A 23,262-nucleotide genomic window follows, 5' to 3' on the forward strand; every position below is an offset into this window, starting at 1 on the left:
TTCTTTTATGGAGAGACTAGAAAGGTAGAGTTGTGTTTTTGGCGGTTGCTAGATGTTACTGTTTGTAATCCCAAATGAGAGGTATGTGTGATTTTACTGTGTGGCTGAGACTCGCATCGATCAGAAATCTTGGGGGTGACAAAGCCAAATCTTCTCTGTACAAGACTGGGATAACATAACAGCTAAAGTGCGTTGGAAATGATAGGGACATAAACACTTTTTAATGGCTTCCATTCCTGCAATGTGGCACTAGTGCTCCTCCACTGCAGCCAGCATACCCGGTGATTCCTGTAATATATGCTGCTGTGATATCATCCCTAGTAGAGTAGGATTGCTTGGCCCCAGGATACCAGGACATGTTTCTGTGATCAATCAATGATCATTTAACCTTTATTATAGGCCAGAACTACTTATAAATTATGAACAGATATAGGAAAATATAAGAAAAACTAGTTATGTGATCATCATATTTGTCATTGTATTGTTCAATAAACAAAAACAAAATGAAGCTGTCTAGTTAAGGAAAAAAATTCAGTTCTCACAAGTGATTTATGTACCATAGGGAGGGTCGAACGATCAAGACCAAAAGGAAATGAACTCTGTTTGGTTTGGTTTCAACTAAAGATTCTAGTAGCTACCCAGTGTAAGAATAAGAATATTAATATTACAATATGATCAAGAAATTCCACTCAATCCACTCTCCTCAACATCTCGTGAAGGACTTGAACCTCTGGTCTGACGTTGCTCATTACTGTTACTAGATTTGGTAATCATTTCTGACTCCCCACCCCCCTCTTGAGCTGGGGCTTTAGATCTCGATCTTGAAGTTGACCCCTCAACAGAGGCATCTTTCGACTTCTTCCTCCGAGATTTCTTCGGTATGTCAGGTAAATTTGAGGGTGACTCGCTTTCTCCACTAGGATCCTTATGATTCCGACTTGTTCTAGTACCATCCAATTCTTTGGTGCCATTTCGTGAAGACCGCCTAGATTGTTTAGGTTTATCTGATTTTTCTCTGCTTGGAGATTCAGCTGATGTACCAGATGATGAACGCCGTCTAGATGATTTCGGCAATTCTGGCAAGTCCCGAGTTGGGGAACTATGCGACCCTACTGGAGAACTAGGCGCCCCTGCTGGAGAATTCGGTGCCTGCGAACCTTTTCGATTTGAACCTGCCGAGCAATTTCAGTCAACAACAATCAAAATGATGACCAGTGAGATTTATTATTCATTTTTATTGAAGCTAGTACGCAATACCTAGATGTTAATCAAGAACAAAATCAAAATATGATAGCTAGCATGCTACCATATTTGCTATGAATTCCAAACAAAAGCCAACATATAAACTAATGAAAGAAACATTTTCGAAAGGAAAAAAAGTTGAAAAAGCTATGCAAGAAATCAAGCTATTGTACCTTCAGATACCCATTTTGCAGAACCTTCCTCCTTCGCGTCTCTGTTGAGACTTAAGGGAGCTGATGAATATTCTGGTTGAGATTGAAACTCGTTCATCTACATAAATAAATCAGAACACACTCTCAATGAGGATTACCGATTTTTTCTCTTCGAAACAAAAAAAGAAAGAGAATTGCAAAAACCTTAGCTTTTCAATGTCCCTTACGACTAGTTTCAAATGTGATATCAGTGATGAATTTTTATCCACTATCCCAAATAAGTTGAGAAGAATAACATTTACCCAGCTTGGTGAATTTACAGAGGGACCATCCCATCCTATGTGGGCAACATGTTTTACATCTGTGGGGAAACCAATCTGCATTTCAGGCTCTTCCTCATCATTGTCTGCAACATCGTTAAAGTTTCTATCAACATCGCCCATAGAACAGCACATAAATTGTTTGCCATTTTTGCATTGCTTCTTAAGCATGTTGAACGAAGAATTTGAGAGCAATTTGAGAGAGGGAAATTGCATACCGAATATTTGAGAGATGTATCTTAAGCCTTTTAATAGGCCCTTCATTTTGTTGTTTGACATTTGATCAAGTAGACATACATATAGGATTAATTTGGGGACGATAAAAGCCTTCGTAGGAGATGATGACAAATTGAAGCTTCAAATCTGAAACAAAGAAAGCAAGGAGAGGTTTTTTTGAATTTAGAAGATATATCTTGAAAGGCAAGAACTGTCATACAAATTAATAAAATGATTTGCATAAAGGATATTCATTAATGAAAAATTATGGAAACAAGATCATACTTAGACAAGAAAACTTTGCTTTGATGAGACAAGCCAAGTCACCAAACTCATGGCAACAATGAATTCAAACTACAGTTGTTGAGAAACTAGACGGTTGAATTACTCTATAAGAAACTTTTCGCCTATTTTCCAAGCTTGAAGAAGGAATAAGATTCAAAGAAAACGAGTAGGATCAGAAACACTTCTGTTTTTGACAAATGTCTAGGAAGAGTGGTGGTGATGAGAAAAGGGAAGAAGCAACACAGAAAATTGCTGTATAAGGCAAGACTCACCTAATTCGATGGCCATTAACCAAAAAACGAAAAACTGATCGAAGTTTTCGGTGTAGGGATGAGGAGGATTGGACCATTATTGAAATACTAAATTTAGGAAGGTTTTAACAAGTCTTTCTTATGGAAGGCTGTTTGCTTTTTTGGCATGCATGGCTGTTATTGACTTTGCTGATGCATGCTGACTACTCGGATAGCCTGTATCTGTATATTCCTTATACAGCACTATCTATATATAGGCTCCCATTTTCGTTGGAAGGTTCCTTTTGTTTGCTTAATACATGAGTAATTAAGCATTCTTGCTATTTTCTAAACAAATCAATATTAACCATCGTTACTAAACTTGACTTGATTTGATTTTTCAAAAAGAATAATCAAAATAATAATGTTTTGAATTGACTAAATCAACTTAATTTGATCCATCTAACCTATAATCTTGGAGATCGATCCATCTAACCTATCATTTTAAACCGGATGGGTTGGTTTTATAACTATGATATTAACTATTGCACCATAAAATATCAAGTGTAGGATTAATCATCAGCTAACAGAGTTTAGATGATTAACTAGTCAGGCCAACCATTGATCTTTCATTTGTAAACAAAAGTGATGGGTCTGAGTCTCTATGTAGAGTAATAGAAACCTCCGAGTATTCCAAAATCTCCCTTTTGGCCTGGTGTTGCGAATCACAATTTCTGTGTTCCTCCGGAAATGTAATATTTTGTGTTTGTTTGTGAGGTGCGCCGTGTTGCGCACCTCTTAAATAAACACATTCTAAAAATTGAACCAAGCTTCATGCCACATAAGATAACAGTAACTGTTGAAGTTATTGTGCCCACTTGACATGAGCTGTTCTTTCACCATATTCTCAGCTTCATTTGTCTGTCAAGCTTTAGTTCTATCCTAGAGTCTTGTGTTGCATATGATTTTACAAATACCACTGTTTTGTTCTTGCCACGGTGATTAATGGACTCTTTTCAGCTAGTGGTGTTATAGAGAGTATACCCTCTCTCTCAAATTTCCGATCAACTCTGATCTCTCGCTCTGTTTCTTGTTTTGTGATGCTTGATCTGAAATATTGTTCATTCTTTTAGATTAAACTCTTCTTAATCTGTTTTCATTTGCTTTTCCTTGAATTACAGATGATTTCATTTGGGTGTTGTAATGACCAGGATTCAGGAATCAAGACAGTGACAAGAAGTCATTTCTAGCCAACGAGGACAATAACGTCTCAGTGTTTGACTTTTTATGCTGTTTCACATTACATTTTAACCTATGTTTTGATGCATTTCAAAGATACATTTGGAATAAAATAACATCAAATTAATATATTTTTTTTAATATTTAATGATAGTTTTGATTTGATAACATCGGAAATTAAAAAAAAAATCTTAAAAAATTTAATATATTTTTAAATGAAAAACTATTTTTAAAGCATTCTTCACCGCAGTACTAAATACACTCTAAATTAGGTAAAAACACAGCAACAATCATGATTTTAAAACAAAATCCATTCACATCAGTCATCTCCATAACAAGAATGGACTGGTGAATTGGCAATTGTTTTCTTTATATATTTTCATAAGCTTTAAATGTTTAGTGTGGAAGATATTAACGTTAGCAATGCTATCAGCGCCGGACAGCCAGACCTAACGTTGGCAATGACAATGATGTCAGTATTGTTCCAGCTTTTGGGCTGCTGTAAGCAGCAGGTAGATGGATGCTAATATGCTACGTTAGGGGAGTATTCACATAAAAATGATGTGCCTGCTATTTATGCAGAATCATTTCATATCAAAATGTTATAAACATCATAATGACTTCAATTTATAGAGGGGAAAAATCAACAACTAGGAGACCTTTTCCGAAAAGAAAATGACGAAATTGGCGTGCGAGAGAAAGTCGTGACACCAATGCCGCCAAGAATCTGGGAGCAAAATTCGATTTTACTTGTTTGTGATTCCCAGCATATGTTTATCACTTTTTGGCCTGCATAGAGCAGCAGCAATTCAGTTCTATCATTTATTTCAAAGCAAGCTGAATTACCAAACCCAACTATAATCTGCTTCAAGTAATGTGTGTTACTCACTCCATGTACAGAAAGCCTTTTTCCTTTTTCTTTTTTATTTTCAGAAATTATATCCAAATATTTTCTTGGAGAGTTTGGGAGATTAGACATATATACAAATCAAGGTATGTGAAAGAATAAAGCATACCTTGCTCAGATACTTTTTATGAATCTTCAATGCCTCTTTGCATACCTTTCTAGCATCCATATTTCCAGTAATATCGCTCAATATCTGCAGAGCGCTACCCGGTACGATAAATCTAGATTCATTTTCTCAAAAACAAAAAGCACGGGCATTGAAAACGGGGGAGGAGAGAGAGGGAGGGAGAGAGGTGACCTGGACGACATCATCAAGACCCTTAGCCTCCTTTAGAATTCTCTTGTTCTTGGCCTCAAGAACACTGGCAACAAGAAAAACAGCAAGTGCACTCTGTTGGTCCTTACATCCAGTCTTCACTTTATTTCTCTCAAACTTGCCACACTGCTTTAGCAGCTTATTATTCAACATCGATGCAGCACTCTTGTCTGACTCGGCAATAGGCTTCTCATATAAAGAGAAGATGTTTGGATTGTACTCCATGGCCCACATCAGCTGAAACCAATCTATCTTCCTTTTTTAAAACAAGCTTGACCATAAAAGGTGCCAAAATAAACTTCTATAAATCAATTGTATGTATCGAAAGCTTAAAGTTCGTGACTTCAGTCAAGAACCTGGCAATCAATGACTTTCCATTAACAAGATAGATCTCATTTTTGGAAGAATCTCAAACAAACACAACAATCCCTCCTTACCTCCCAAAGATACAGAGAATCCACAAAGGAGAACTCTCTTCTAAAGAGTACCATCAACATGCGAAATGCAAATAAATATTCACCACCATCTAGATCCTCTGCCATATAAACAAACGAGGTTTTAGTTTTTACTTATAAGAGCCTCATTCAGTGCAAGTGCAAACACAAAGGCATGCACATAAACATCATCAAGGTGCATGCAGTGAACAAGGAATGCTGGAATTTATCTGTTCTTATCTATTATGTGCTAGGCCAGCTTGTTGTTGTCAACCATTCTGCTAAAACAATATCTAATTGCAATTTCAGTGCACTTTCTTCTAATGGAATTTCCAGTTTTCTTTTTCCTAGTTCTCATTAAATATTAAACAATCAAGTTGCTGATGCAATTATCAAACAAAGAGTATATCTTAAACCCATTAAAAAATTTCAAACTGGAATGAATACCAAGGTGTTGATGAAGCTTCGGATCAACAGTTTTAATTACTTGTGAAAGCGTACTCAGCTGAGTTTGCACCCCCATCGAACTTGCACTGCACCTGAAGTTTTCTCTCTGTCACGAAACAGAAGCAGCGGCATAAATAAAACTTAAAAAGCACAATCACTAGGAGCGATCACATTTTAAGAATGTTTAGGGTCAGATCGAAATAGATTTTCCAAGAAAAAAAAATTAAGAAAGCAATATCGCAAAAGGATGTTATAAATAACCACCAAAATTCGGGCACAATCATTCAAACAGTAATCTCAATATATTTTATAATTCAAAACTGAACTAGCAGGTCAGGCTGTTTTAATCACTGCACCGTGACATTAAGCACAGGGACCAGAATATTATGAATAGTCAATAAGCTCAACTAATTATGTTCAAGGGAAATTTTAGCACCAAATCATGGAAAGAGAATGTGAATCACAATTGTAACCCAAAACTTGATAAAAACACAGAAATGGACCACTGGGCTGTGTTCCAGTGTAGCCTGGGGTTGAATATCTCTGTCTCAACAAAACTAGAGTTTAATAGGCAGAATTATGCTCAACAATTTTGTATATCTCATGAGTGGAATCAAGTGGACAGAAGATGGATCCATACAAATAAGATTACTAAGTTCTTCGAAAACATGTATAAGACAATTAGGTATTAAGTTTGATTTGTTATAACAACGGTATGCAGATTGGCATTAATTCTGAAAACTAGAACCATGGATGCAAGTCTTCTTACCAAGAAGCAACAGACAATTTTAAATGAAAAATACGACTGGATTACTAGAACTCCATTTGCTACCTGCTATTTATAAAGTGGATTGATAATAATATACATCCACGCTCTCTCAATACCAACATACTAATTACATTGCATTGATATACAATGTAGAAACCGGTAAAATCTGCCCCTGGAGTGGAATGCTTGCCACATTTATCCTGGAAGGAAGAATTAAAAAAATCCCACTATAACAGGTATCCTTTGGTTATTGCTACTGAATGTGTAATAAGCATGCAGCCTTTTGATTTTCATTAAGACAGACACAAGAAAACAGCCTGAAATCTCAAATCATTCATAATTTCAACCAAGTTATGATACTTATTGGAATGTATCTATATGCCTACATGCCATTTTGCACTACACCAAATCTACATTAGCCTCCCAGGCAACTTTGCTTCAAACTAACTCGAAACACGTTGCTCCAACCACAGAAACAACTGTAACTAAACCCCATAACACATGACAGAGTGGTCCCAGCATAAACTCAACATCTTTTCAACACTACCATAGTCTCCAAACTACATCTTTATCTAGCCATTCATGGAAAATTTAAATATCAAAATTATGACTTCATTCATATCTCTTGCATTTGGATATGTGTATGCTTTCTTGGTAATTGCAGGAAGCTAAAGCATCAGAACAACGGTGTGAGTGTGAACTAGATTGAGCTAATTATCAATACCGCTACAATAGAAATCATCATCCATCACCAACAAACTCAACAGGAAAGCAGTACAGCAAAGCTGGGGCATCATTGCTACCAAAACAATAGCTGTGATAACCACATTATTATAAATTGCATACCAGTCTCCGCATTGCACGCTCAAAACACCAAAAGGCATCTGCTTCATTTTCAAGAAGAATTACCATTGGAGAGCAAATATCATTCATTCCTACACAAGAAAGAATTCAAAATAACTATCCCGTCATAAGAACAAATTTATTTTGATGGATAATGAAGCAGTTAAAAACAATTCACCTTGGACATAACTAATATCATTATCCACCCAAGCATAAACGGCAAGAATATCCCAAAGTTTTGCCTGATTTTTTTCACTCTCATAAAAAGCAAGAGCTCGATCTGTGCGAACAACATCCAAACCTACAACAAGAAGTTCCACTAGCTATGTCAAGCAAAGTCAAAATTTAACAAGGTTGCTGATTAGAAAGAAACTATAAGGACTTGAGTAAAGTGAACTGATATTGCAACTGTATGTGGCAAGTACACTTAAGTTTAGTGTTTTTCCATAGTGGATATTGCCTTACGGACCAAGACTCTGGCACCACAGGCCCAAGTTCTTTGCTTCAAGAATTTAAGATGGTCACTCTCATGTCCGTTAAAAAACACACATAAATAATGGGGTTGTCTGATAAACAGGGAGTCACTGCTAAGTAGTAGTTGTGTGGGTAGACTACTTGCTTCTGCATTGTAAGTGAAAGGATATTTACTAATCATTGGGTGGAGAGCAACCACAATAAAGGTCTAAATTCATTTTCCAAAAACCAATGACAGGAAAGGGAAAAATCCTCTCCCTAAAGAATTAGAGGTTATACACCTACCAATTTGATGCAAAGCAAGCATCCATTGAATTGATCTCTTGTCTGAAAAAGAACTATTTATTGCAGAATCAATTACTGGTTGCCCAACATCGGTAATAATGGGAGTTGTGATAAGCTTTCCGCTACCAATAACTGGAACCATGTGTTGACACTCAGCTTTCCACCTGATGTACTGCTCCCTAAAGTGTCAATGCCACAGATTAATCACTTTGGCCTAGGCACAAAAGTTGATGCTCAGAAACTGAAAGCATTTGAGATATATAAAGAAAAAAAGGACTGGTATGTCCCAAATAGAAAAACATACAAGATGCTCTAATGTCATCTCAGACATCGGAAAGTGGGGGCCCAACCTCAAAAGTCAACATGTTTGTCAGTCAACTGGTTCAACAGGCCAGTCTGTGACTGACAAAAATATGTTTTCATATGAGAGTGTGAGTGTGTGTGCCGGGGGGGGGGGGGGGGGTGTGTAAGTTGTGGGATTCCAATAAAAGTCTATTGCAGTCCTTTTATTTTGAGCATGTACTATGACTATGGTTTTGCAACAAAGAAAAACTTCAAAGTCAGCCAAAGCAGTATATGATGGCACAAACATTCTCACACAGAATCATATATTAAAATGAAGACTTGCATGTATGTAGGTTTAATACAATGCAAAGGAAAGCATTACCTCCTACGTTGCCTAAGCTGATTCCGTTCTTCATATGTGCTATTAGGATCAAAGCATCCTAACACAAATTCCCATACCGACCCTTTAATTGCAGGATGAACACCCTAACATGGAAAACAAACTTAAGATAGACACTCTAACTTTGGAATAGGAGTTTTCACTCATAACGCATCGAAGACCATAAACATACTGATAATGACCGCACTGTTTATCACATCACTATTTCAGACAAGCTAAGATAAAAATGAAAAAGAGATCTGTACCCCCCGTTGGATCCGTCTAAGCACCTTCTCAATATCCAAATGACCATCTTCAGAGAACGCAGCATTCCACCTTCTTTCACTAAGAGTTTTCCCAGCCTGTAAAAAAAAGATTATTTCAAACATAGAGGAAAGCACTACACACAAAGCCTGCTTAACGTATCCAAGCATGTCTCATGGTGCAGCCACAAAGAGATGTATAACAAGTAAAACTAAAAATCCTCGATAATAGCAAAATTAAAAAAATAAAAATTATCACATCGCATGAGCACAAATTCATGACAAAAGTGACAACGAAACTAATTCACAAAAAGAAAAGGAAGCACGGAAGGAAACGAAAAAAGCTGACCACCCACCCTGGGCTTGAAACGGGGCTTTGGAGTATCCGCTTGGCAATCAGGTCGGATTGGATAGAAATCCCCCAAGTCCTCAGCTCCTGTTCTCTTCATAATATCAACAATCTCTGTCAATCCCCCACAACCAACCATCCAAATTTACTCCATCCCTTGTTCATTGCCACAGCAAAAGTCCAATGAGAGAAGAAAAAAACCCAGAAAACAGAAGACAATATAAGCGAAGCACTTCCTTTAACATTTATCAAAAAGATTCCAAAAACACTAACTACGATGAGAAGAGCATATTACATTTACACCCTACAGGACACAGATTTGATCTCTAAAAGCCATCATCAGACAGACATGTACAAAATTAATAACATTGCATGTGATTTCTTTACATGAAATGAATGTCAATCGACATTGCGAGGATCCCACCATTAATTTCAAGCCAACTGTCTTGTTTATGAAGGGAAAAAAAAAGAAGAATCTTGATTTTCCAGGCAGGGTAAGATAACTGGCTGTCGAATATTATTAGTACCTTGTTCGAGAACTGGCGGATTGCTGGTTACTGAAACAATAATAAAAGAATTCAATGATGTCTGTCGTCCGTCGAGGAGGATCGTAGAAAACACAAAATGCAAAGTCAATCAATGGAAAGAGGAGCGAGACGAACGGTACGCTTCGAGAAATAAATTCATTGTTTTGAATTTTTTAAAGCTCTCAGCTTGAAAAATGACAGCTCTTCCACTTTCCTTGGTAATCAGGTTTAGGATTTTTCATGTTTTTTTTTTATTCATCCCATGATTTGTTGATCTCGTCCCTTTTTTTTTGTGACCATATTGTCCTTGACATGTCTTAACAAAGTTTTAATATTTTTAAATATTTCATCATTACCACTAGCAAACCTCATTTATAGACAACATTGTTATTCTCTAATAATAAAAAGAGATGAAAAGATAAGTAAACATGTTTTTGTATATTTTTTATTTTAAAAATATATAAAAAAAATTTAATTTTTTTTAGAATCATAATTATTTTATATATTTATCTCTTTAACTTCAACTAAAAAAATTTTCTTTTTTGTATATATTTTTTTATTTTAAAAAGCTTAATTCTGCATAAATAACATTAAAAATATCTAAAATTAGAACCATCAAAATGGGTTTAAAAAATATATATATTTAGTGATATAGTACATGATACTTTTTAAAAATATATTTTATTTTAAAATGCATTAAAATAATTCTTTTTATTTTTAACATCAACATATCAAAAAGCATAAAACAAATACTAAAAAATCAATTTAATATATTTTTTAAATGTAACTCACTTTTAAATTACATAAAACTATTGCATTTTCAAACATGCATTATAGGTGATCATTTTCGGTTCAATTCGGTTTTTATATAAAAAAAATAACCAAATAGAATTTTTTTTAAAAAAACCAAAACCGGTTCGATTCGGTTTGTTAAGACAAAAACTGAATCAAAACGGTTTGACTTGATTTTTTCAGTTTGGCTCGGTTTTTTTTGGATTGGGTTCGATTTGATTTTTCAATTTCAGGCTTATAAAACCGAAATCAAACCAAACCGGCCTGTTTTTTTTAAATTTTAATCGGTTTTTTTCACGATTCGGTTTTTTTAGTTTAATCAACTTTTAGATTTTTTTCTCACCCCTAGCATACATAATTAGGCACACTACTAATTGTAAGAAATAATAGAGCTATAGACCTTGGAACCCAAATCAAAGTCAAGAAATATATTTTAAGAATCTTCATAAATCATAAAACTTGAGGATGGAACAGGATTGAAGTAGCAAATAATAAAATGAAACAGGGGATTATGCTAGAATCATTGTCTTTTAAAGCTATTCCAAATAATCCTTGGACAATGTTTCTTCTAATGTCATGAACAATTTGAGTAATCAAAATTGATGGTCCTGTTTACAAGATTCTCCTATAAAGCGGGGCAATTATAGAATTTAAGAAACATGGGTCGAAAGGGAAACACACCCCAAAACCGAAACAATTATAACTTACAAGACACATATAAGAATAGAAGATAAAGAAAGGACGTGACGAAAATAGCCGAAAGTTTCGAAGCGAAACCAATAGTGAGAAGCCACGTCTACAATTTTAACACACTCGAGCGTATCACATCCAAAACGAAAAACCCTAGCAGCAGCAGCGCTACTAATATTACATAACCTCGCTGGTCACCTCTCTCCTTCACCTCAGCGGTCGCCTCTCTCTCTGTCGATTCTTAGCAGATCCGCCAAAAATGGTGAGGGTTTCTCTATCTTCTCTGTTTGGCTTCCGATAAAATCCATAGCTCTATTACTTTATCCATCTTTCTTACACTTTCCCTGTTTTTTTGTGTTTGTTTATTTATTTATTTGTGTAGCCGTTCAAGAGGTACGTGGAGATTGGGAGAGTGGCTCTTGTCAACTACGGCAAGGATTACGGCAAGCTCGTTGTTATAGTCGATGTCATCGATCAAAACAGAGTGCGTAATCTTCTCTCTACATTTGCCTTGAATGTTCGTAGATAAAGCTAATTGTTTCCAACACTTGTTAAGCTTCAGATTTTTTTTTTCTTCTGCTAATTTTCTGTTGAGGGTGATTAAAAATAGGATAGATTATTGTAGCTCAGTGGACTAAGGATGTTTTGAATACTTTTTAGGCTATAAGTTAGTGCATACGTGTAATGCTCATATAATTAATTGGATTTGATATTGGGTTTAGTTATTTGGGTTTTCTGAAAGTAATTACTTAGCATTTATTTGCATTTAATAAGTGGTATCATTGACAAGATCCAGTTATGTTAGTTAATGAAAGGGTGAATTTTGTTTTTGATGTTGCTAAAGGCTCTGGTAGATGCTCCAGATATGGTTAGGAGTCAAATGAACTTCAAGAGGCTTTCACTCACTGATATCAAGATTGAGATCAACAGGGTTCCCAAGAAGAAGGCACTAATCGAAGCCATGGAGAAGGCTGGTTGGTTTCTGACTCTATTTATACTTGTTTTCTTATTTAATTTTCTTTGTCCCCACTGAATTCAAACTGTTATTCCATGATGGTAGATGTGAAGAACAAGTGGGAGAACAGTTCATGGGGCAGGAGACTCACTGTGCAGAAGAGAAGGGCATCACTTAATGATTTTGATAGGTTCAAGCTCATGTTGGCAAAGATCAAGGTTTGCAATTCTCCAATCTTGTCTTTTGTACTCGTCATTATTGTATGTCCTTGATTTTCTAAAACCAGCATACTGGTTAATGTTGGCTTTAAAAATCTTAGAATAGAGTATTGTCATTTATGGTGTTAAACACATCTGCCTCAGATGTTGAATTCTCCCAATGCTTATGTTCAAATTTGTGCCATATGGCGTCTTTCTGGTATCAGTTGCCCATTAGGACTTTGGAGCCTTAACAGAATCTGACCCCATCTTTGTAGGCTATGCTGAAGTATTAACTTCCAGCTATGAATGGGGAGTATATAATTGAACTTACCTGATAAATTAAGTACATCTGACCATTGCAGTCTAAAAGGACTAGACTTGAACCTGCATTGCCTTTTATATTCCATGTTCATTGTAGCCTATCTTTTGTTAGTGGTCAGCCCGTAGAACATACGTATGGAAGTAATGCTTGTTCATAGATGTCATGAATGCTTGTCAAGAAGTTTTATCAATTTAAAATGGTATTGCATTTGTTTCGATGAACCATTTTACTCAAATATATACGCCAACTTGACACATGCTATAATTGCTCATTCTGCAGAAGGCAGGAATTGTCAGGCAGGAGCTTGCAAAACTCAAAAAGGAGACAGCCTAAGATTTGTTCACTTCTGAGCTTTTTGTTAGCTTAAAAGTTTCAAAATTTGCTACAGTTTTACCGTTTTATGTTGTTTTTTTTGGCTTTTGATTATTTTCATAGTTAGTGGCGGAAACCAATTATTATGGATCTTGTTACGAGGAAACATTAATGATATTTCTAGACTTGCTCATTTACAGTCCATTTTTCCTGGTTATGAGTTGTTTATATTATAGTTCCTTTGGCCCTTGCCTTTGGACAATTGTATGCGTTTTAATGGAGAATATAAAAAAAATCGAAATGCTCTTTTCCTGTCTCTCTTGAGCAGACTTGTGTAAAACGCTGACAGGACTCCAAAATTCTTGTTGTTCTTGACGACTAGTCCTCTGGCTGGACTCCAAAAGTCATATTATTGTTTTTTGACGGCTAGTCGTCTGCGCAACTCTTCAGTGCCTGATGATATATTAGTTCTTTTGTTTTCTTTTTCTTTGAATTCAAAAAAACTGAGATCATCAAATGAATGATCGAAAGAGAAACTGGGTGCCTTGAATCCTAGATATAGCACACTAACAATGTCCCATTTTTAAGCCGGCTGGCCTCTAACCTTGGGTGGTTGCGGCCACCCACAGACTACATGGTGCTGGTTAACATGGACTGTTTAGAAAATTAACACTGCCTTCTCTGTTTTTCAGGCACTAAATTGCAATGGAACAGTGTTTTGCATTAACGAATATTTGTTTACTCGAAGCCTGCAATTTGACATTTCATTTCAAGTTATTTTCGTTAGCTGCTCGAATTGGTTCAATGACATGAGAGAAAAATCGTAAAATTGGATCCCCACTTCCTATATAGCAATCAACACTAACTTCTGGTGAGAATACCTTTCTCAGATTGTCCCGGAGCTCATACTGCCCATTTCAATGACAGTTGCCGGTTGCCGGTTGCCACATACAAGGCCCAGCGGCCATATCGTGCTCGCAGTGTCCAAGATGATTTCGATGAACACCACTGTTTGCAATGTATTGTTCATGGAAATCGTTGCACTAGGTACCAGGGAGCAAGGCTTATTAACGTGATTAAAATCTAAACACTATAATTATATACAAACTAGTTGACTTTTCTCCTGTTTGGAGCCGAAAAGGCCCCCTCTAGTTCATTAAAGATCTGTGGAAGACAACTGAAGGTGCTAAGAAAAGGAAATTTTAATGGTTGCCAGATTCTCAAAACATCACAAGATCAACAATTAAAAAGAACCAAGTTCTTTGGCCATGTGGTTTAGAGTTGCAAGTCGTAATTAAGAACTCTAACCACTCAACCAGGGTTCAGCCTTGGGTACCGACACAAGATCAACAATTTTGGTAGCTAGTTATAAAGTTACTACTTGACATTGCAAACATGTTTTTGCTGGCAGAGAGCAGTAATGGACGCGTGTGCTCTTTGTTTCAGTGCTACATATGACGGAAGAGAGCTTGTCTTTGCACAGCTCCCACCAAAAAACTGCCACAACAACATGATTAACAACCCAATTTCTCCCCGTGAAATTTTGTCCCTCCTCGTAAAATCCAATAAAAGAACATATAAACAGTAACAAAGGGAGAGGGAGAGAGAGAGGTAAGGGTGCAGGAATGAACCGAGGAGAGCATTTGATCCACAAATATATGTCGTTACAAGCTTAAAGGACAAGCATACCAGCCACCTTTCCCATAAAGAGCAGAAGCTCGAGAAAAATCATCCAGAAATGGAGCTGCTTTCCTGGAAGCAAAATTGCCACCCAATAACAATTATATGAACTTTTGTTACCTGGGTGATGAATAATAACCAGATGACAGCCATCTCTCCCTCCCAATAAAGCATCTGGCATCCTGGAAATCACTGTGGAACTCTAGAGAGCATATGAATGTTATCGCACAAACGCAGCCATGTTGCCTACTGGAGCAAGCCAAAGTAAGGACCAAGCTTGAAATGTATCACCAACAGTGCAGATTTGACAAGTTCCACTGAGGAGTCCAAGTACCAAATCTTCATTCCATATCCAAAGTAGCAACAAAGAGATGCTGTGGGTAACTGCAAAGACACGAAGGACTAGAAAAATTGAATTTAACATACAAATAATCTAAAAACAGGAAAAAGGAATGTTGGAATATTTGTTGAATCCAAAAATTATACATTTCCATAAACGTCATTCAAAACCAAAATAATAGAAAGAAAAGATGTTTTGTGGCAGAAATAATAAACATCTGAGGTATGTGTGGTAGTCGGTAGATTAACAGTTAAAATAAACAGTTCCACAAATGAAAAAATGCAGCAAATTCCTTTTTCTGTTTCCTTCCCTCAAAAGAAGTCAGGGAGCCTCCACTGAAATTTTAACAATTTTCCTGTAACATTATGGAGGTTTTAAATTCTTACTGAAAAGTAAGAACCACAAAATGTTTTGGGAACTTTGAAAATGAAAGAAGTTAAAACAAAGTATAAAACTCAACTGAAATAAAGGTGATGCAAAATTTTGATCTTTCTTCTCAGGGAAGTCTACCTCATTCTAGACATCTAAATAAACCTCAACTCATTAACCTAAAAAGGAGCCTCGAATGATTCATCCCAAACTTCTGCACTCCCATTTGAGACATCTTCAACATCCTCTTCCATTGAAAGCCTGATATACTCTCTATGTGCAAAGCGATCCCACTCTGTTAAAGTTGGTTCCTCACGCTCCTGCCCACACCAAAAAATAAAAACCAGGCAGTTATGATCCCTGAAGATATAATTATAATTATGTAACCAGCACCATTGGACCCCTGAGTATCCAGATATATTATTACAATATAAAAGCTAAAAAGCAGGAACACAAGATTAAAATGCTGAATGTACCTGGCGAATAAGAAAAGGATCACGGCTTTCAAAAGCTACAAACTTATTGAGGTTGAAAAGAATATTGAAAACATTTCCTGAAAGTTTGCATCCTTTCAAATCACGCAGTGTGATGTAACCTTCCCTCTGCAACAAAAAGTGTCTCTGCAAATGAGAGCTAACACAAAAAGAAAAGGATTCCAGAGTATTGGAAAGAACCAAGTTTTTCACCTCTGGTGCAATCATGTCAACTATTTGACACAAGATATCCTCAAATAGCACAGGTTCCTGGGCCATGCATTCCATACGGTGCAGCTGCTCCTCATAGAAGTATTGCAATTCATTGGGTGTCAACACGCCATTTCCATCTAAATCTAAGCACTTGAACCTGTGAATACAACTTAATAAGATAAGAGAGGACAGCCGACACAAACATCGAGGTCTTCCATAGACACAGAGCATCAGAAAATGAGTTAGACCCTAACACGATTTGAATACGTTATGTGTTTAAAACCACTTGAGCATTAACAAGAGTGGAGGAGCTGTATGATAAATGACTTCCATAGACCTGTAAATACAACTTTCTAAGATAAGAGGGCACAGTACATAGAAGCATAGATGGCTTCCACAGACACAGCATCAGAAAGCAGGAGTTACATGTTAGGCTTTGGTACAAGATTTGAACAGAGGAAGCTTTTAAAATCATCGCACATTTAGGAGAGTGAAGGAGATGCACACTTAGTTTTGGCTTGGTCCACTTTGTTCACAGTGAAAAAAAGGAGCTTTACATCACTGTTTAAGGTCAGGATTGTTATCCTGGAACAAGTGCTTTTTTGTCCCACCTTCAGGTCTAAAACAAATGAGGGAACAGGGCTGTTCTTCCTCTTTGAGAAACCAGAGTCCTACTCATACCTAATTCAATGATTAGAATGGAAATGGAACAAAACATACACTCCCAATTCCCTTTGTTTAAGAACCAAGAGGAGAGGTTTGACAAGAAAATAGGGTGGGAGACGATATACAAGAGCAGGTGAGCATTCTTTCATTTTAGATAGAAAATGTGTTTAGATAAATGTTTTGGCCATCAGGAGAGCATCTGATTTTCCTGCTGACTTAATAAGTTGACTTAGTTAAATTAGATTTCTAAAGAATTGGTTGATTGTTGAATTAGTTGGGATAGGAACTGAAATCGGGAAACTCAAGCTATTCAAGAATTATGGCAGGATAAAAAAAAACATGACATTTACACATCACCTAAGTGAACAAAGGTTACGATATTTCAGAATTGTGTCAAATGTTGATGAACATTTGCTCCCAGTGCCGTTCATACCATCCTTTTACAAGCACTTACTTTTTCAATATTAAGCGCACGTGCACCAGTACATCCCAGGACAGAAATGTCTATAGTCAATATGCAGCTCATCATTAATACAAATTATTATTGTGCTGAAAGGATAAGGCTACACCCCAACCAACGAAGAGAGAAATTTAGCTGGAAGATCAGTTACTCAAACTATGGAGAACCGAGTACCTTGTAGGTCAGTGGACATGCTTCTGATACGTTTTTGGGGAGAGAAATTTCCACTTGGGACAGAAAAGAATGCCATGAATCTGGCCGCGTTCCAGTACATCCCAGGACAGAAATGTCTATAGTCAATATGCATCTCATCATTTATCCAAATTATTATTGTGCTGAAAGGATAAGGCTACACCCCAACAATGGAACAGAGAAATTTAACTAGAAGATCAGTTACTCAAACTATGGAGATCACTTAAATTGAGAATTTCCATCAAATAGATCAAGTGAAATCGCTAACTAGATCCCAACTTTTTATTACTGACTTCCAAGCATTCATCAATGCATCATAAATAGTCTGTCCAAAAATATAGTGTCCACGTTATTTGTATCCTAGCAAAATAGTCCCTCAACTTTCTTTCTTTCATTTATGTATCCATTTTAGCCTGAACAGGCTAAAACAATTATCACAAGCAAGTCCACCTTGTTGTCAGTTATGCAAGAACTTCATGTTCCATTTGTAATTCAAAATATTCCCAATGACAAAGGGAAAGGCAAGAGTTTGAGCAAGGAAAGTAAATAATACCAGTATTCAAGACTGGGCTGAGATGATTTGTCTTCCTCTGAGAGCATGAAATAAACAAAATCTTCATAACACATCTTCCCTTCAACATTGCTTTTAAACTTCCTTGGCACCTAAAACAAAAGTAAAGCACAAACACAATGTTTGCACTTCGTTTAGGAAAAATGTCTCTGATACTTAAATGTCAAAATTAATTTGTATCAAGCTTTGGAGATCCAACCAACCTGTGAAAATATTCTATCAAGAATCCTGTATGTAAGGGAATGATTACCATATCTGATGAGATTCTCTTTGTCGATAAAGAAATCATGGTCTGTATCCAGCTCCCAAAACTTACAGTATATTACATAGAAATGTTCGTACGAGAAGTACCTAAAACGAAGGGCAGCACATGGTTATAACTCACATTGGTAGTAATTAATAGAATCAAATCAATTAAATGCCATATGCAAGTCTTTCCACATTATCACTGTATCAACCAAGAAGAGTCAAACACCTTGATTTAAATTATAGTGACAGAATCTTCAGGTAGATTGCAGCAGAAGAATACTATTTGGTGACTTTGCAAGTTGAGTCATTAGATCAAATTGGTTATCCGATTATTTTTACGCCTATAAATTGAAGTTCATTTGCTTGAATACATACACTAGTAAGGATATTATAGTCTAGCTGTTTAATTAAATTGAAGAAAGAAAAATTACAGTCCATTTTCTTGGTATTCCTATCATCTTTTTTCTTTTTAAATCATTTAAAGAGTTTGCTGGCACCCCAACCTTATAACTTTGTTAATGTCTTCTTCTTCATCTGCATGTTGCATTGCAGCAATAAGATTTCCACGTTTCAGCTCCCTGAGTGTAAGACGGCCATTTCCTGATCTATTGATGTAGTAAAATATTCTGTATATGACAGTTTCCGCTGAGCCATTACAACAAGAGTTCATATTGGTTAATATTAGTTGCAAAAATGGAAAGGTTAATTAATTTGAGAACAAACATTATAATGACAAGAGAGTATGTAAAAAGCATCCACAAGAAGCCTAAATGATGAAATGAACAGTTAGTGCAGCCTTTTCTTATTCAAGAATAACTTATTGGTATTGACTAATTTCTATCTCAGTTGATCCCATATGATGTCAAAAAAGTCAGAAAAAACTTATTCAAGAATAACTTATTGGAATTGACCAAGTTATACATATATATATAACTCGATCAATTCCACTTAAATCTCAACAACTAAATCCCTTGTTAATATAAAATAAAAATCCAGTATCGTAAATTGTGTGTTAGGGATACTAGTTTGTAATTCTTTTTATTTGTATTTCTATGATATTATTTGATTTTGTGTTCCTTAAGTTCAAGAACCATTTATGTTCCACATCTTAATGGTCCAGCATTCTTTTAAAATAAAAACCATAAAAACAAACTAAAATAACATGCAACAAAAGCTACTTCCGTAGGTAAAACAGCAAACTTTTCCTTTGCCCTTTTGATAACTGCAATGGTTATAGTCAATAACACTTGATGTGCTTTTTGGATTGACTAAAACCTTTGATTAGGATATGGCCATTGGATACCAAAGACATGGCGAATTCTAAAGTGGCCATTTTCCCTCATGAATTGCTAAAGTAAACAATTGCATGCAGCATGAGGAGCCACTAAGATCAAGGGCAGGGCAGAGCTTCATTTTCTACAATTAAGCAATACCTAAACAATAAATGTTGTTGATGCTTAACTGAAAAGCTAAAATAACAAGCTAATTAATGAAGTGCATACCGTATCTTTCTTGAAATTCAGGAGTATTCTGTAAGAATTCCAACCCGGAATGAGTTGCCAGAAGTTCTCGGAGAATAGGTTTGAAATCAGACTGATATGGTCAAGTAGAAAATGATAATTAGTCCAATAAAATGGGTTGTCTGAATAGAGGAGCTACTGGGAAGCAAAATTGAACAAGCCCAGCAAATGCACATGAAGTAATGGGATCACATGACAAACCTGAGAAAGGTATCTGCAGTCTGGTTGTTTTAGAATATTGAATACTTGAGTTGCTGTGTCCAGCGTCAGCATGTTGCTATTCACCCAGTATTTAACAAATGCATCCCTACAAACAAACAACATAACTAAGAGCCCGACAAAATATATATTCAAAAGTAGATGCACCCAGCATCAATCAACATGATGGATGGATTGGATTAATATTGAGAAAACAAATAATTAATCCCTCTCAGAATACAGCAACCATGGCATCTATTAAGATCAGGTGGAAGCTATATTTCTGCTTGTGACATAAAATGGGCAGAAAATGCTTTCAGACAAGGTAAGGAAGAAATAACATGATGTTTGAGAAATGCAAAATGATAAAAAAAAAAAAAAGAAGAAGAAGAAGCAGATGGGTTTTGCAAGGAGATAAGTCTGTATGCCAGATTCCAAAAGCTTGCACTTTCTTTTGATCAAAATAAAATATTTAGGAACAGAGCACAAGTACCTACCTGGTCACCATCCCGGTGCAGTCAACATCAATCTTTCTAAAAAGCACATCGGAAAAGAAGGATGGTAACTTGCAAACTATCTTTGTAACAGGTTTAAATTCTGCAAAACAAAAGAATAAACATTAACTGCTTTGAAGTTATTGTGTATCTCCTTCTCTTTCCCTGTCTTGTCACAACAAGGGATGGGAAGACAAAAAAAGAACCTTGGAAGCCATAAACTGAAGGGCTTCTTCCCCCACATAAGATGTAAGAAAAAGATTGTGCTTAGAGTAAAAGAGCGAATTATGAATTGGTTACGGTTCTGACCATCAAGGAGCAATCCATCCAGATCGTTGTTGAAAAGATGATTAATTCTAGAAAGACATTGTTCTTTGAGTGCACTTGCTGCTGGAGGACCATTTCGAAAATAAAACTGCAAACATATGTATACATAAATGCTTCAGCCTTGAGCATACACAAGAAGATGAGAAATACCAATTTAACAAGTGAACCTCAATTATGACAGTATCTTACAAAAAAAGCTGACAGAAGTAAATGAGACCTGAGGTATGACTTCCCATTCTGATTCCCTAACTAATTTTAATGGAGAACATAAAGACGAGGGACTGGTTTTCTGCTTAGATGTGCGTGGAGAACCAGATGAACTTCTTGGTGAAATCGGAGGTGCACTGCCAGCAGGAAACATGGAAGGCAATGAATTGACCCCACCAACACTAACATTAGCAGAGATACCAGGGATGTTAATGGGATTGCCAGCTTTTGCATCATCAATTAAAGTTTTTACCTGCACTCAATTCAAAAGATTTAAACAAAAATCAGATAAAACAAATTCCATACTTCGATCTAGAAGCAGGTTGTGGGAAAGAAAAACCAACGGACCAAAAATGAATAATCATAAATCAGATTCCATGATAGCTAGAGAATATTTCTTACGTTTTGGCTGACAACCCAATTTATACTTCTTCATAATGAAAAAATGCGACATCATGCCTTCCAGTCATAGATTCAATAACAATACATGTGCAATAACCTAAAAAGAAAATTGGTAACCACCCAATTCCGCCTTAAAGGTGTCCCAGCTTCAAGGCTGGATATCTCTGATAGAGATAGGACACAGTGGGCTCCTACATAATGATGGAGAAAGAGGGGACATGGTGCGCTTGTTTCTACCTATGGGTAAGGATGGATGCCGTTATCAGAAAGAACAAAAAAAACTATATAATACTGTTAAATTGTGCGCACCATGTCCCCTCATCAATTAATCTCATACCGATTTCACACCATATACACTCCTAATCTATGCTATCAACATCAATTTGTGATTACAAGTTACAACTTAATATAATTCAATTGCCAGATTATAGTAGTAATTATAGAAAGAAAAATAAAATAAAAGTAGTAGTACCAATCGGGTGGTGTCAGAAAGCGAAAGCCACTGAGAGAACAATAGCTCGGGAAGTTGAGGGTTTTCTTTAAGCACAAAAGAAGAAACTTCTGGTAGCTGCAGCTGTTCTGTGTCCAAACAACAAACTTCTTCTCCTGCTACTCTATCAATATCCATGGCTTCTTTCTCAACAAAACCCTAATTCCTCAAAAACAAAAATCCTCGAATCCTTGACTTGTTTCACAGAAGTGGAAGATCGAGGGTGAAGTTCGATCGGAGATGGATGATTGAAGTAGCTCGAGAAGCGGGAAGATCGAGGAAGGGCGATGTAGTTTAGTTCGTTGTGCAGAAATGGAGAGAGCGCGTGAAATTGAGGGAGGGAGGGAGGGATATGCGAGAGCGAGAGCGAGAGCGAGAGAGGGGAGTTTTCGAAAAAGAAGCGCTTTTTGGTAACAGAAACCGCCCAGGAGAGGTACAGTGACAGGAGACAAAGAGGCTCTTGGGTCTGTTCTCTCAGCGACGTAGGGTGCCTGCCTGATTTGTACGAATTTTATACGTATGTTTTTATGTTATACGGTTCGCTATGTAGCACGGCTTCACCTGAATGCCCTTCTTTTTTGTTCTAATAAAATTTGTTTTTATACTTCTCGTAAAGGACAGACCGACGTCGTATAAATGAGTGGATAAGCCTTTTCTTTTTCTTATTTTCTCTTTCAAGAGGTCGGCAGTGGATTTTTTTTACGTTTCTTCTTTGATATTGCTACAATATATTTTCTTTTTAATTTTATATCAAGGTGTAATAAAATTCGTTAAATCGAAAATGAAATATATTGTCTGTTATTACCGACAAAGTTTTTTTCTCTCGAAAAGGGGATCCACTAGTTCGGACATACTGGTTGCCAATCATCGATATTAAACGTCTGTTTCGAGCATGCTAGAAGGTATTTTTTTTAATATTATTTTTAATAATATATTAAGATAATATTTTTTATTTATTTATTAAAATTTATTTTTAACTTCAACGTATTAAATTAATTTAAAAATAAAAAAAATAATTTTAAACATGATTTTAATCCAGTCCAACCTAACATGATAATATAATAACATTTTAATTTAGATTTTAGTTTGGATTAGAGTTTTTTAATCTTAAACTTGAATAATCCATCCGGTCAACCAATAATTAGGTTGACTAGGGAATTAATCGGGTAAATTTTAAT

General features: G+C 36.1%; 4 protein-coding genes across 9 annotated transcripts; 1 reads left to right on the top strand and 3 right to left on the bottom strand.

Moving 5' to 3' along the window:
* Positions 1 to 430: 430 nt before the first annotated feature.
* LOC133695373 (CRIB domain-containing protein RIC7-like) lies at positions 431 to 2,354 on the bottom strand. Of its 2 annotated transcripts, XM_062117334.1 has the most exons (5): positions 2,216 to 2,354; positions 1,933 to 2,077; positions 1,697 to 1,800; positions 1,416 to 1,512; positions 431 to 1,172 (listed from the first exon to the last, which is right to left on the bottom strand). In XM_062117334.1, the coding sequence occupies exons 2-5, from the start codon at positions 1,991 to 1,993 to the stop codon at positions 676 to 678; spliced, it is 759 nt and encodes a 252-aa protein (XP_061973318.1). In that variant the 5' UTR covers positions 1,994 to 2,077; positions 2,216 to 2,354; the 3' UTR covers positions 431 to 675. The 2 variants fall into 2 exon arrangements, with proteins under 2 accessions (XP_061973318.1, XP_061973317.1); XM_062117333.1 differs by lacking the exons at positions 1,933 to 2,077; positions 2,216 to 2,354 and having other exon boundaries at positions 1,697 to 1,923.
* A 1,877-nt stretch (positions 2,355 to 4,231) lies between these two features.
* On the bottom strand, positions 4,232 to 10,204 carry LOC133695372 (rab GTPase-activating protein 22). 3 transcript variants are annotated; one of them, XM_062117330.1, is made up of 12 exons: positions 9,963 to 10,204; positions 9,443 to 9,591; positions 9,090 to 9,185; positions 8,827 to 8,930; positions 8,160 to 8,338; positions 7,579 to 7,701; positions 7,404 to 7,492; positions 5,789 to 5,894; positions 5,345 to 5,442; positions 4,890 to 5,144; positions 4,701 to 4,784; positions 4,232 to 4,473 (listed from the first exon to the last, which is right to left on the bottom strand). In XM_062117330.1, exons 2-12 carry the CDS (start codon positions 9,572 to 9,574, stop codon positions 4,462 to 4,464), a joined length of 1,278 nt encoding a protein of 425 aa, XP_061973314.1. In that variant the 5' UTR covers positions 9,575 to 9,591; positions 9,963 to 10,204; the 3' UTR covers positions 4,232 to 4,461. The 3 variants fall into 3 exon arrangements, with proteins under 3 accessions (XP_061973314.1, XP_061973316.1, XP_061973315.1); XM_062117331.1 differs by lacking the exons at positions 4,232 to 4,473; positions 4,701 to 4,784 and having other exon boundaries at positions 5,017 to 5,155; XM_062117332.1 differs by lacking the exons at positions 9,090 to 9,185; positions 9,443 to 9,591; positions 9,963 to 10,204 and having other exon boundaries at positions 8,160 to 8,373.
* A 1,342-nt stretch (positions 10,205 to 11,546) lies between these two features.
* On the top strand, positions 11,547 to 13,426 carry LOC133693784 (large ribosomal subunit protein eL14y). The gene is made up of 5 exons (XM_062115106.1): positions 11,547 to 11,706; positions 11,827 to 11,928; positions 12,289 to 12,418; positions 12,505 to 12,617; positions 13,201 to 13,426. Exons 1-5 carry the CDS (start codon positions 11,704 to 11,706, stop codon positions 13,252 to 13,254), a joined length of 402 nt encoding a protein of 133 aa, XP_061971090.1. The 5' UTR covers positions 11,547 to 11,703; the 3' UTR covers positions 13,255 to 13,426.
* Positions 13,427 to 14,596: 1,170 nt separating this feature from the next.
* Positions 14,597 to 22,606, bottom strand: LOC133693219 (serine/threonine protein phosphatase 2A regulatory subunit B''alpha-like). 3 transcript variants are annotated; one of them, XR_009842099.1, is made up of 13 exons: positions 22,067 to 22,606; positions 21,203 to 21,445; positions 20,968 to 21,073; positions 20,662 to 20,761; positions 20,168 to 20,273; positions 19,949 to 20,039; positions 18,950 to 19,091; positions 18,401 to 18,548; positions 18,180 to 18,289; positions 16,309 to 16,465; positions 16,099 to 16,224; positions 15,714 to 15,942; positions 14,597 to 15,297 (listed from the first exon to the last, which is right to left on the bottom strand). XR_009842099.1 is itself a non-coding variant. In XM_062114393.1 (13 exons), the coding sequence occupies exons 1-12, from the start codon at positions 22,220 to 22,222 to the stop codon at positions 15,802 to 15,804; spliced, it is 1,626 nt and encodes a 541-aa protein (XP_061970377.1). In that variant the 5' UTR covers positions 22,223 to 22,605; the 3' UTR covers positions 14,597 to 15,297; positions 15,764 to 15,801. The 3 variants fall into 3 exon arrangements, 2 of the variants coding, with proteins under 2 accessions (XP_061970377.1, XP_061970379.1); XM_062114393.1 differs by having other exon boundaries at positions 15,764 to 15,942; positions 22,067 to 22,605; XM_062114395.1 differs by lacking the exon at positions 22,067 to 22,606 and having other exon boundaries at positions 15,764 to 15,942; positions 21,175 to 21,313.
* Positions 22,607 to 23,262: the final 656 nt, after the last annotated feature.

Source organism: Populus nigra, chromosome 5, assembly GCF_951802175.1.
Source record: "Populus nigra chromosome 5, ddPopNigr1.1, whole genome shotgun sequence".
NCBI classification, from domain to species: Eukaryota; Viridiplantae; Streptophyta; class Magnoliopsida; order Malpighiales; family Salicaceae; genus Populus; species Populus nigra.